Source organism: Lathyrus oleraceus, chromosome 5 (genome assembly GCF_024323335.1).
Source record: "Lathyrus oleraceus cultivar Zhongwan6 chromosome 5, CAAS_Psat_ZW6_1.0, whole genome shotgun sequence".
NCBI lineage: Eukaryota > Viridiplantae > Streptophyta > Magnoliopsida > Fabales > Fabaceae > Lathyrus > Lathyrus oleraceus.
In genome coordinates this window covers 1,566,140-1,578,516 of record NC_066583.1, presented here as the reverse complement: position 1 = coordinate 1,578,516, position 12,377 = coordinate 1,566,140, and the positions used below count along the sequence as shown (strand labels likewise).

Below are 12,377 nucleotides of genomic sequence, written 5' to 3'. Positions count from 1 at the left end.
TATGTGGCATGTTCAACAATAATGTGACAAATGAAATATTGACCCAAATTGGAATAAAAGTGCCACGTCATTTAAAAACATTTTATATTTCATTTATACTAAACTTTTTAGAAAATAATTAAAACAAAACAATATATAATCGTTCCTCAAACTTGATTCAGCTCATTCCTCAAATATTTTCCCCAAATTACACAAGAACCCTATACCAGAAATTGTGAAGAACCATAACCCAAATATTGCGACGAACCATAATTATAATTCGCCCCAACCCTCGATTTCAATATACTTAATCATTCTCTGTAACCATCCTTCATCACGATTCAAAAGCAACAATGGACAAAATTTCTTCAGCAACAGAGAAAAGCAACGAAGAGGAGAAGTTTTGTCTCAGATATGTATTATTTTGTCCACCACGATAGAAAAATCATTTTTTGAATGTCATTTTTATTTTAGGGTTTATGTTCCTCTGTACGTGGTGGTCCCATTTTGTTTTAGGGTTTGTGTTCCTTTATCGTTTAGGGCTTGTGGTCCCATATTGTAAAGTATTTCTTGTGGTCCCATTGTTTGTATGTCTAATTATGACTTATATTAATTATCTATTCCAGGTCATCCCGGTCTCAAAAAATCAGATTTAGAACTCATCGTAGAGGCTACTTTGTGGACACCCCTGTGAAATTGTATGTTGCTAGGCTGATTTCATATATGAAATGGAAATAGGATGTTGGTTACCTGTCGTATTTTGAATTGTTGGAATTGATTAAAAAAGATGGGTATATAGACATTAGATGTATTTGGTATTGAAACCCTAAGTTTAGTTTTAGTCGTGGCCTTGGAAATATGTCATCTTTCCTAGATCAGTTATCTCAAACTCATTCATTAGCACCTTTTAAAACTTAGCTATATCATGTTCACAACTCCTTGTTAGCAATACTTCATCAACATAGAGACATACTTGAATCATATTGCCTTCAGAAGTATGTTGTAAATAAACGTCATAATCCATCTCACACTTTTTGAATCCTTAGAGCTTGAAAAACGAATTAATTTTTAGATTCCAAGCTCTATGAGCTTGTTTCAGTTCATACAAGGCTTTATGCAACTTGTACACCATCTCTTCCTGATTCTTTTTCTCAAATCCAGAAGGTTGTTACACATACACCTCTTCTTGCAATGGGCCATTCAGAAATGCAGATTTCACATCTAGATACATTAAAGGCCAATTCCAGTTAGTAGTTATCGCAATCACCAGTCTAATTGTCTCCTGTCTCGCTACGGGACAAAACACTTCAAAGTAATCTAACCCAGGTTTATGTAGAATTCCTCTTGCTACTAACCTTACTTTGTGTTTGCCAATTGATCCATCTGGCTTCAGTTTCTCCTTAAAAACCTATCTTACGCTGATGGATTTCTTGTCCTTTGGACACTTAGTCAACTTCTAAGTCTTGTTTCTTTTATAGCCTCAAGTTCTTATTTCATGGCCTTAAGTTACACTTTCCTCTTGAGCTATTCTTCAACACTGAATGGTTCAGAGTCTACTAACATGGCACACTAAATGACCTCTTCTTTAGAGTCTACTTTGGTATCTTGCAGCATGTCAAACTCTGCAAACCTTCCTGGTATGCTTTTGATTCTTTATGGCCTTTGAACATGTTTCGAATCTCCTTCGGACGCTGGAATAGTATCAAATGTTGGAACCCCATAAGTTCCACCTTTATAGGCATGACCACCTTCGGAGTGTTGACCACCATAGTCTAGATCATCATCAGAATCTGGATCAGAATCATATTCACCTTCAGAGTTAGACTCACCTTTAGAGACTTCTTCATCTTCAGAGTCGCCTTCAGACTTTAACTCATATTTAGCTTCAAAGTCATCTTCTGACTCTGACTTATCTTCATAACCTTTAGATTCTGAAGTATCTTTAGAGGTTAAGACTACACCAAAGTTGGATTGAGATTTACTCAAATCCCACACTTCTGATTCTTTCATAATGACATCTATACTGAATTCAACCTTGTTAGTGACGAGACAATAAAGCTTATAGGCACATGTATTGTGGTACCCTACAAGCAACATAACTTTGCTTTTGTCACCCAACTTCCTTCTATGGGTATCTGTAACATATTTGTAACAAACAAAACCAAACACCTTCAAATGACTCACACTTTTCTTATCTCCAGTCCACTTCTCTAAAGGAACAATTTCCTTCAACTTCTTGGTTGGACACCTGTTTAGCACATACACTGAGGTGGCAACAACTTCTCCCAACAAAGTGTGAGACAACTTCTTCTTCTTCAGCATGCTCCTTGTCATATCAAGCAAAGTTAGGTTTCTTCTTTCAGCAAGACCATTATGTTGAGGAGTGTACATAGCAGTTACCTCATGCTAAATTCCATTCTTCTCATAGAACTTTCTGAACTGTATAAAGTTATACTCACCTCCACCACCGGTTTTGAGAATATTCAGCTTCTGACCACACTGATTCTCAACCTTAATTCTGAATTTCTTAAATTCAACAAATGCCTCGTGTTTGAACTTTTTAAAGGATGCCCATTTCATTCTTGTGAACTCATCAACAAATGACACAATATTTATTCCATCCAAGTGAAGGTACTGGAAATGGTCCACACACATCAGAATGCACCACACCCAGAGCATGCTTTTCTCTTAGAGGCATTTTATATGCAAATGACAGTTTTACTTGCTTATCTCTCATGTACACATTGCCTGACTTCTCTGACTTCTTAATTGCGGGAATTCCATGTACTAACTTCTTTGAATTCAGATGTTCTAAGCTTTTGAAGTTCAGATGATAAAATCTTGTGTGCCACAACTCACTTTCCTTCACAACACTTGTTACACCAAGGCATTCAGAGAATGTAGTTTTAACATTCACTTTGAATGTTTTATTCCTCCCATGTTCCGAATTCATAATCAACTTTTAATTACAGTCATACAACTTCAAAAGATTGTCCTTCATGGTAACTGAAAAATCTTTCTCAATTAATTGACCTACACTCATCATATTGCTTTTCATGCTAGGAATATACCACACATTTTGAATCAATGTTGATTTACCATTATTCAGAACTACTACGACATTTCCCATACCTTTAGCATTGAGGTATTTATCATCAGCACATATGATCTTGGTCTTCTTCTCAGAGTCAAAATCAACCAACCATTTCTTATTTCCAGTAAGATAATTTGAGCATCCAGTGTCCATATACCACCAGTCTGCCAAATACACATCATCATATTCAAAAACCATCAATAGCACAAATTCATCATCAAAATCTCTTTTGGATATGTTTGCTTCTTCTGATTTCCTTTCCTTGTTTGACCAACAATCAACAGCGAAGTTGCAAAACTTAGAACAGTAGCACTGAACTTTTTTCTTGTCATACTTCTCCTTCCCATTATGAGCACTCATTTTCCTTCCAGAAGTTGAGGTTTCTGACTTATGAACACCACCAGATCTCTTCATGGCTTCTCACCAAGACTGCTTTTGATACTTCGTATCAGAAGTTGCTTTCAATGCCTGCTGCTCTACCTCCATCTCAGAGTTTCTTTTAGTCAGACGCAACTCTTGTGCCTCTAGACTACTTTGCATCTCTTCTATTCTCATTGTGCTTAGATCCTTAGAATATTCAATTGATACAACAATGTAATCAAACTGAGGATTAAGAAATCTAAGTACATTTTCAATATACTTTCTTCAGAGAGAGTTTCTCCACACGACTTCATCTCATTTGTGATCAAAATCACTCTAAAGATTTAGTCAGATACCTTCTCGTTGTTCTTCATGCTGAGATCCTCATACTGCTTACGTACCTTCTTCACTGATACATCACTGTTGTAGTACCATACCAGTGTGTCCCATGCAGCCTTCGTCGTCGTCGAATCAACGATTTTCTCAAACACATTCACATCCACACACCGATGATTGTAGAACAACACCTTCTGATCCTTTTTCCTCAAATCATGCTAAGCATTTATCTGTGCATTCGATGTATTTTCGGAAGTGCAACCGGAATGTAACCGCCATTGATGAGATCAAGAACATCTTGAGCGCCAAACAACACATGTATCTGAATTATCCAACGATTTCGGTTCTTGCCATCGAACACTGGAAGCTTGGTACTCAAATTATTATTTATGTTCATCTTCAACCTTGTGCGAAACTCAAATCTCACCAAACACTAGTGTTTCCCAATCCCGTAGAATCAAGAAATGTGATCATGTTATGATTCCAATCAAAAGTTCAACATAAACTCAAGAAGCGAAATCAATCACAAAACCCATCGCCGTTCAGTTGTGTTTCCCTTTGGATCTGAATCGGAGCTTTAGATACCAATTGTTGATGCACAAGACGAAAAAAATGAAGATGGAAGAAGAGAGAGAAGAGAGAATAACAAACTTCTACTGCTATGCTAAAACAGTTACAACAAATGGTTGCACACACACTGTGCATATTTCTCAGTGGATACGATTGTTAACAACTACAATACTATATATACACAAATAATAATGCCACGTAGGTGAAATATTAAAATAGTGAATTACCCTTCAACACAATTGATAAATTTGACATGAACACTGTTGAAGAAAGACATGGAAGTAGCAGTTTCTATAGTTTGTACGGCACAATACAAACAACAATCATGTTAATAAACCAAACTATTGTGGTTTATGTTGAGGATTCTATTAGTTGGACTATTGGCTATGGAATTTTGACTCTCTTTATGTTAATTTCAATTACAGTTTTCTTTGCTGATCTATATGTTGCTGATTTATATGTTGTTGTAGATATGAAATAATTTAGGAAATGTTGTTGCAGATATTTGTTTGATCTATAAGTTGTTCATTCATGAAAGTGTTTAATATTTTTTTTTTGCACATTATTAACATTATGCGAAGGTTTTTAACCTCCTTAAATAAAATCTATTCAGCTAATTTTTTTTTAATATATATGTTGACTTAGCTTACATATCTTTCAGGTCACGTAGTCTAGTTAACGTTTTTCTTCTTTTGAGTTTTTAATTACAAGGACCTTTTTGTGTAACAAAACGATCATTAGGGGGCCAATATGTAACATTTTTTAGTTAAGGGACCATAACCAAACATTAAATTAAATTCAGGGATTTTGAAACTAATTGTAATATATATATATATATATATATATATATATATATATATATATATATATATATATATATATATATATATATATATATGTTTTGTATACAATTTTTATAAAACTTATTAAAAGGTGAAGGAGTTTCTGAAAATATAGTTTTAAGATTATTCGTTATTTACTTTTAATTGTTTATTATGGTATAAAGCAATTTACTTTGTTATACTTAACTACTAAGAGATGCGATTCAACATAAATAAAGTATTTTATTTGATAAATAAAATATATAATTATTAAATGAGTGAATTTATTTAAATTATAACCCATTTATATAATTGTAATGAGATATTTAATATTAAAGTCATAATAAATATATTTAGATACAATTATAAATTTAAAATAATTTATTTAGTTATAAAATAAATTATGAACATTATCAAATAAACTCAATTGTATTAAACAGATCAGAATAATAATTTGTAGGAAGAGAATCATAGAGAAAATTGAATCTTAACCATTCAAACATTCAAACTCATCTTAAATCAAAATCAGAGTCAAATATTAATCTCTTCTGAAAACGTGAAAAATCATATTCATATATCAATCTTATTTAAATCGAAAATTAAAAAACTAAAGGCTTAGGGAAGAAAAAAGAGATTGTTCAACAAAAACTGAAGAAAGAAGAAATCGTTCACCTTTAGAATTTCAATAAATCAAATCGTTCTCCCGTCTTTGTTCGTTGCTTTCTTCTGCAAGATCTTAGTCGAAAATCATTAGTAAAAGTTAGATAAAATGATTATTTTACAAAATACTATGGATTTTTATGAGATAATGGATCCAAATAAAAATGGAAACAAATAATAAAACTAACTATAAATACCAAACGAATATCAAATAAATGATAAGAACTTGAATTTGCAGAGAACTTGTAAAATGGTGGAAGAGTGATAAATAAATTGACAACTTAAGCAATCAAACTAATAATCATGGAATCTAAGTGACTATTTTCAACGTAAGTTTATGGAAGATATACGTTGGAAGTAATATTTAAAATTGTTAATATTTATGAGTAAGATTGTAATAATTATGAATGTAAAATCAAGATTAAGGTTAATAAATTAACTTTTTAAATTGGTTTTATCAAAGTTAAAAGTGTAATTTTGGTCTTGGATAATTTTATAAATTAACAATCAAACTAATAATCATGGAATCTAAAGGTTTTAGTGATTATTTTTGAAGTGAATTTATGGAAGATATATATTAAAAAATAACATTTAGAATTGTTAATATTTATTAATCCGATTGAAATAATTATGAATGTAAAATCACGATTAAGGTTAATGAATTAACTTTTTAAACTGGTTTTATCAAGGTTAAAAGTGTAATTTTGGTCCTAGTTAATTTTTATAAATTAATTAAAAGTAGAATTATTATCCGTGTCAACAAAAAGGATCGGGGGCAGTAATGGATTAATTGCTTTTCTAAAGTTTTATAGGAGATTTTGATGTTTGTTTCTTAGCCGTTGATCAACCCAACGAATGAGATTGTTTCACGTGAAGTAGGGAAACTAACCTCCCGCTCTCAGAAATATCTCTCCGTCTTTTCTCTTCCACCTCCCTCTATCTCCGTCTCTGAAGGTTAGGGTTTATTTCGAATTAGGGTTTTTCTTCTCATCTTTATTTTTCCACATTGGGTTTCATTATCTAACATTTGTATGTTGTTTTTGTCAAAACCTAAGTTCTGATTGAGTAATGGCGACCGAAGAAGAGAATACAGAGTTCTACTTGAGATACTATGTTGGACATAAGGGCAAATTCGGTCACGAATTCTTGGAGTTCGAGTTCAGGCCCGATGGCAAGCTTCGATACGCTAACAACTCCAATTACAAAAACGATACCATCATTCGCAAGGAGGTTTACCTCACTCCCGCCGTTCTTCGCGAGTGTCGCCGTATTATTTCCGATAGTGAGGTTACAAACCCTAACCCTAATTTTATTTTATTTTTGATTTGTATTTCACAGCAATATATGGACCATGCTTGTGTATTTTAGTTTTAAAGTTAATTTATTTACTGTATTGTTGTGTGAATGAATGGGATTTGAGGTTGGTTTGGTTGTTGTTTTTTTGATTGGTTTGTGTTTGTGATAAAATTCAGATTATGAAGGAAGATGATAACAACTGGCCGGAGCCTGACCGGGTAGGGCGTCAGGAGCTTGAGATTGTGATGGGGAATGAGCATATCTCCTTCACAACATCTAAGATTGGGTCTCTTGTGGATGTTCAAAGCAGTGCAGATCCTGAAGGGCTTCGCATCTTTTACTATCTTGTTCAGGTGATTGAGCTCATTGATTGTTTTCAAGGGTTTCTTTGTGGACTCCTTTGTTTTATGTTTTGTGTGTGGTTAACATTGCATATTCTTCGTTATATGATGATAAGTACTCATGTTGGTATAACTGGGTTTTTCTAGGATGCTTATTGTAGAATGTTTTAACTAAATGGTTCTCATTGACTATCAACTTACCTCGTGTTAACTCCGAAAGTGGGTGAATGCAAACCACACTTTCTTAGATGGCCTGGCTACGATATGTAAAGATTTACAATTGGCTTATATCAAATGAGTCATTACAAAATCATTTTGGTTGATTCCTTAAGATCATCAAACTGAATAGAACAGACTCTCATTTAATATGTGAATGGTTTACATACTATCAGAGGGATATTGTTACTGGGAATTCCCCATAAAATGAAGTTTGAACTCTTGTTCAGCACTAACAGAGACGATAACTGGTTGATCTTTGCTGGTAAAGGATCCCACAACATAGTCCCTAGGATACCAATGACAACACCACGAAGTTTGTGTGTTTGTCACGATGGTAAAACTTTTTGAATTAGTTAAATTATAATTTCTAAAAGCTGCTTATAGACTGTGTGTAGATGAGTAGCTCTTGTTTCCTATGATAATTAATTCTGTCACATGACCATTTAAGCAAACTATCTTGAGGGAAGGGGAGGGAGGAAGCATAAGTTGATCCCTGTCCATCCTTGAAGAACATGTGGATATTTAAGAAGTATCTGAATTTGAAAAAGAATTGTATTCACCGACTCAGTGTTAGTTGTGCAATTGAAGTAGAGGACTAAGCAGCAAAAGGATGATTTAAGTTATAACAAATAACTGAAACAAAGCCACCCTATTTTCATATTCAAAGGCTAAAATATATGTAGTACTATGATAGAAGATTAATTTATAAGGTACATGACTCTGTATTTCAGATTTTTCTTTGAAATTTAAGCATATTAAAACTGCTTAAAGACTAAGTAATTGCCTTTATCTGAGGACATTGATGCTCGGATTTCAATATAGTTGATGTAATGGTTTCAATGTTTTGACAGATACTTTAGAATTCCATTGTTGTGATTTCTCGACTGTATTTCATCAATGTTTTAGAGAGTGATATATTCCCCATGATATGTTATTATCTTGTTTTGCTTGTATATTTTTGCCTTTGCGATCTCAAGTGGAGGCGCCTCCCCATTAGTTACCCGGTGTTAGATTTGTTTGATGTCAGCTAGCATCTTTGGTTTATTCTTGCTAATTATACTTTTTTTGCAGGATTTGAAATGCTTTGTCTTCTCTCTTATTTCGCTTCACTTCAAGATCAAGCCTATATAAGATGTTTACAATTATTTATGAGTTTGTCCTCTTCAGAATGTGCACTCTTTAAACAACTTTCACTTGTAGCTAATGAAGTTTGACATTTGTATTGGTGGTGAACAAGAAAACCTGATTTGACACTTGTAACTTTGTACCAAATATTTCTTTTTTGTATGGTTTGGTTTTGGATATTTTTTCTCTTTGACTTGCTTTCATGGTTGGAGCATGATTATTGTGAGTTGCATGCTGTCTGTATGGAATGTGCACATATAAAAAAATTCAGGATTTCTTTGACTACCAGTCATGTTCTCGGCAAATTGTTGTATGATATTTTTTCATTTCATAGTTTATAGTGATTCAAACAACATAGTCTAGAAACTGCGTGGTCTGGTCTTTTTAGAAGGCTTTGCCCTTTAGATAGTATTCAATTTGTTAATGTTGAAAATATTTCATTCAAATCAGTATATTTCGTTCAATTTTCTTAAATAATTGTTGATTTTAAATAACTGCAAAATTTTAATAATTTTAACAAAATTCAATTCTTGCTCAAAATTATGATAAATCTTACTATTCTTTCAACATAAGCTTCAATAATTATGCATGAAGAATTTGCAAAATTATTTTCACTTGGCGAATCTTTACCTTTGTATGTAATATTTATAATGCGGTCGCTTCAGTCATATCTTTTCTAAGATGTACCAAGTAAGTAAATAATCTAATTTATGTTTATAATTTTTATAATCTAATTTTATGTATAGTTTTTATCATTATTTATAAGATCTTGAAATTACCGCAAACTACAGACTAGAATTAAATTTAAGAAGTTGAAAACATTTGTTTTCTTTTTTATGATGTTTGTAAAAAATCTTTAACATAAAAATATATCTGATGGTTGAAAAAAAACATAATTATATACTTTTGTAAAAGTAGGTAAAATTTAAAATTAATAATCTCATTTATGTGTCGTCAGTCACTAAGAACGAGAGTGTTAGAGATTAAAGATAGAGTAATACATTAGGAAAAACCAAAAAAGATAAAAGATTTTTCTATCAAATATAAATTTATGTGTGTTAATATAATTTCTAATAAGTGGTATATTGAACACCAAAACTCTTGAGAACGGTGTGATGAAGTTGTTTGTGATAAAACCATTCTGAAAAAGTGATGTGCACTATCTTCTACGAATTGAAAGAACAAAAGAGAGTGTGACCGGGTAGGCTTCGCAGGCTCAAACATCCAAAAAAGTTGGTGGTTCATAATGGAAGGGGTTTGGATCCTCTGCAGTGGCTGAATGGTCTTTCTCCATCTCAACCACTCATTTTGGTTAAATATAAAAAATAATTGAAATTAATTACTACATAGATGGCTAAGATTGGAGCAACATGAAAAACATGAGAGAGGAGCAGAAGAGGATCTATGTCCTAATGGAATGGAGAGAAAAACTTCAAGAAAGAGAGATCTCAACAAGGTAACTTCAAGAAAGTGATCAACCAAAATCTTCTTCAAGAAACAATAATTACTCATTAAGAAAGAAAGAGAAAAATTCATGAATTGTTATAATTGTCAACACTTTGATCACTTTGTAGATGAGTTAAAAGCAAAAGTATTTATTAAAGAAGAGACAATGTAGATAATGATGTACGCATGGCTTACGCTGAGAGTGACTCAGACCCATACCTATCCTCTTTATAGCCATAAGAAACGATGAACTTAGAAGCATATAAGCTACACAAATCATGTGACAAGTGATCGATAATGGCTAGTCAACTTTGATGGTTCAAGAAAAATGAAGGTAGTATTTGTTAATAACAAAATCATTTCATCGGAGGGAGTTAGTAATATTTTGATCAAAGATAGATAAGGAAACCAAGCACTCATCAATGGTGTGTTGTATGTATCAAGCTTAAAATAAATAGTATATTTCATTTGTGGATGATTTTAGTATAATGATGTGTTTTTATTTGATTAAAAACAAAGATGAAGTGCTCCAAATTTTCGAAATATTTAAATTAATAGAGAAAAAACACAATACACCATACACCATGAGAAATTGAAATATTTTGTAAAAGAGGTGGAAATTCAACATGAGAGGACAACACCATACACCCCTCAACTTAATGGTCTTGCTAAGAGGATGAACATGACTATCATGAAAATGATTAGATGTATGCTTGAAGAAAAGAAAATCTTACGTACTTTTTAGGGCGAAGTTGTTGAAGTTTCCTATTATATGCTCAATAAGAGTCCAACCAAGACGTTAAGCATAGCCTTAAAGGTAATTTAGGCAGATCACACTCGATCTGTCAAGCACTTAAGGATCTTTGACTCTGTATATTTTAAACACATCTCACACCAAATAAAGAAACTTGCAAATAAGAGTGAGGTGGCGTGTCTTGTATGCGACCACACTGCAAGTTCTTACAAGTTATAAAACCATGTCATCCAAAGTATTATTACAAGCATAAATGACATGATAAATAAGCGGAAATTTTGTAATTGGCAGAGTCGGTATATTGAATCATCTTCTAAGTGTGTCATTTGTATTTCATGATGATCATAATGAGTTATATAATTCCATTCCATATCAGATGATCACACTAAAGGGATACTTAGTGTCCCTATTTTTTGATACTGGGTAGTTTAGCTATGTAAAATTAGTTACGTCCTTTGTGTGGATTACTTATATGGAGGGAAAAAATTAAGGTAGTATTAAAGAATCAAACATAAAATATAGTCTTCTTACCACCATAAAAGAGACATATTGTACTCAAATGGGTCTACAAAGTGAAACATCTTCCAAATGGTTCTATTGTCAAACATAATACATGACTTATCACACAGAGATTCTTATAAAATTTTGGGCACAAACTCACGATTTTTTTTGCATCTGTTGCAAGAAGTGAGACAACCAGATTAATGGTAGTTGTGGCCAAGTTATATCAATGGAATATTATTTAACAAGGTGTCAAGTATGCATTTATAAATGGTTGTATAGAGGAGGAAATTTATGTTAAAAAACCTTATGAATTCATTGAGAAAGGTGAGCACATAAGAGAGGGGGGGGGGGGGGGGGGAGAGGGTGAATTAGGTACTTTAAAAAATTATGGTTTTTAGAGTGAGTGTTTCTTTATTTTCTAGTTTATGATTAGATGATGAAAGCAGTAAAGTGCAGAAAGTAAAGAACACCAGAAATTATACTAGTTCTCCTTATAATTCGAGAGTATATCTAGTCTCATCACACACTGTAAGAGATTTCAATATTGTTAGAATTTTGTACAAGCTTAAACCTAGCTTCTATACAGAAGCTTGAAGGTGAGAAAAACATAAAAATTGGGGGGGGGGGTGAATTGTGTTGGGTTTTTCTCCTTAAAGGGTTTTCTTCTTCTACTTCTGATGTTTCTTAGCCAGATTCTGAACACTTGGTTTAGAGTTTAACTCAGAAAACTTGGTATACTTCTGAAAGACGTTATCAGATTTTAAATCAGAATCTGACTTAGAATATCATAGTTGACAACAACGGAATATTAAGTACAGAAGCAAGAAACTTAAAAGAAAATACACGAGAAATTATCCTGGTTCCTCTCACAA

The 12,377-nt window shown here is 32.7% G+C and overlaps 2 protein-coding genes across 2 annotated transcripts; one reads left to right on the top strand and one right to left on the bottom strand.

Moving 5' to 3' along the window:
* Positions 1-1,632: 1,632 nt before the first annotated feature.
* Positions 1,633-3,487, bottom strand: LOC127087006 (uncharacterized). Its single transcript, XM_051027841.1, has 3 exons — positions 3,017-3,487; positions 2,439-2,613; positions 1,633-2,114 (listed from the first exon to the last, which is right to left on the bottom strand). Exons 1-3 carry the CDS (start codon positions 3,485-3,487, stop codon positions 1,633-1,635), a joined length of 1,128 nt encoding a protein of 375 aa, XP_050883798.1.
* Positions 3,488-6,573: 3,086 nt separating this feature from the next.
* On the top strand, positions 6,574-8,980 carry LOC127086450 (protein mago nashi homolog). Its single transcript, XM_051027213.1, has 4 exons — positions 6,574-6,774; positions 6,876-7,107; positions 7,293-7,469; positions 8,748-8,980. The coding sequence occupies exons 2-4, from the start codon at positions 6,889-6,891 to the stop codon at positions 8,805-8,807; spliced, it is 456 nt and encodes a 151-aa protein (XP_050883170.1). The 5' UTR covers positions 6,574-6,774; positions 6,876-6,888; the 3' UTR covers positions 8,808-8,980.
* Positions 8,981-12,377: the final 3,397 nt, after the last annotated feature.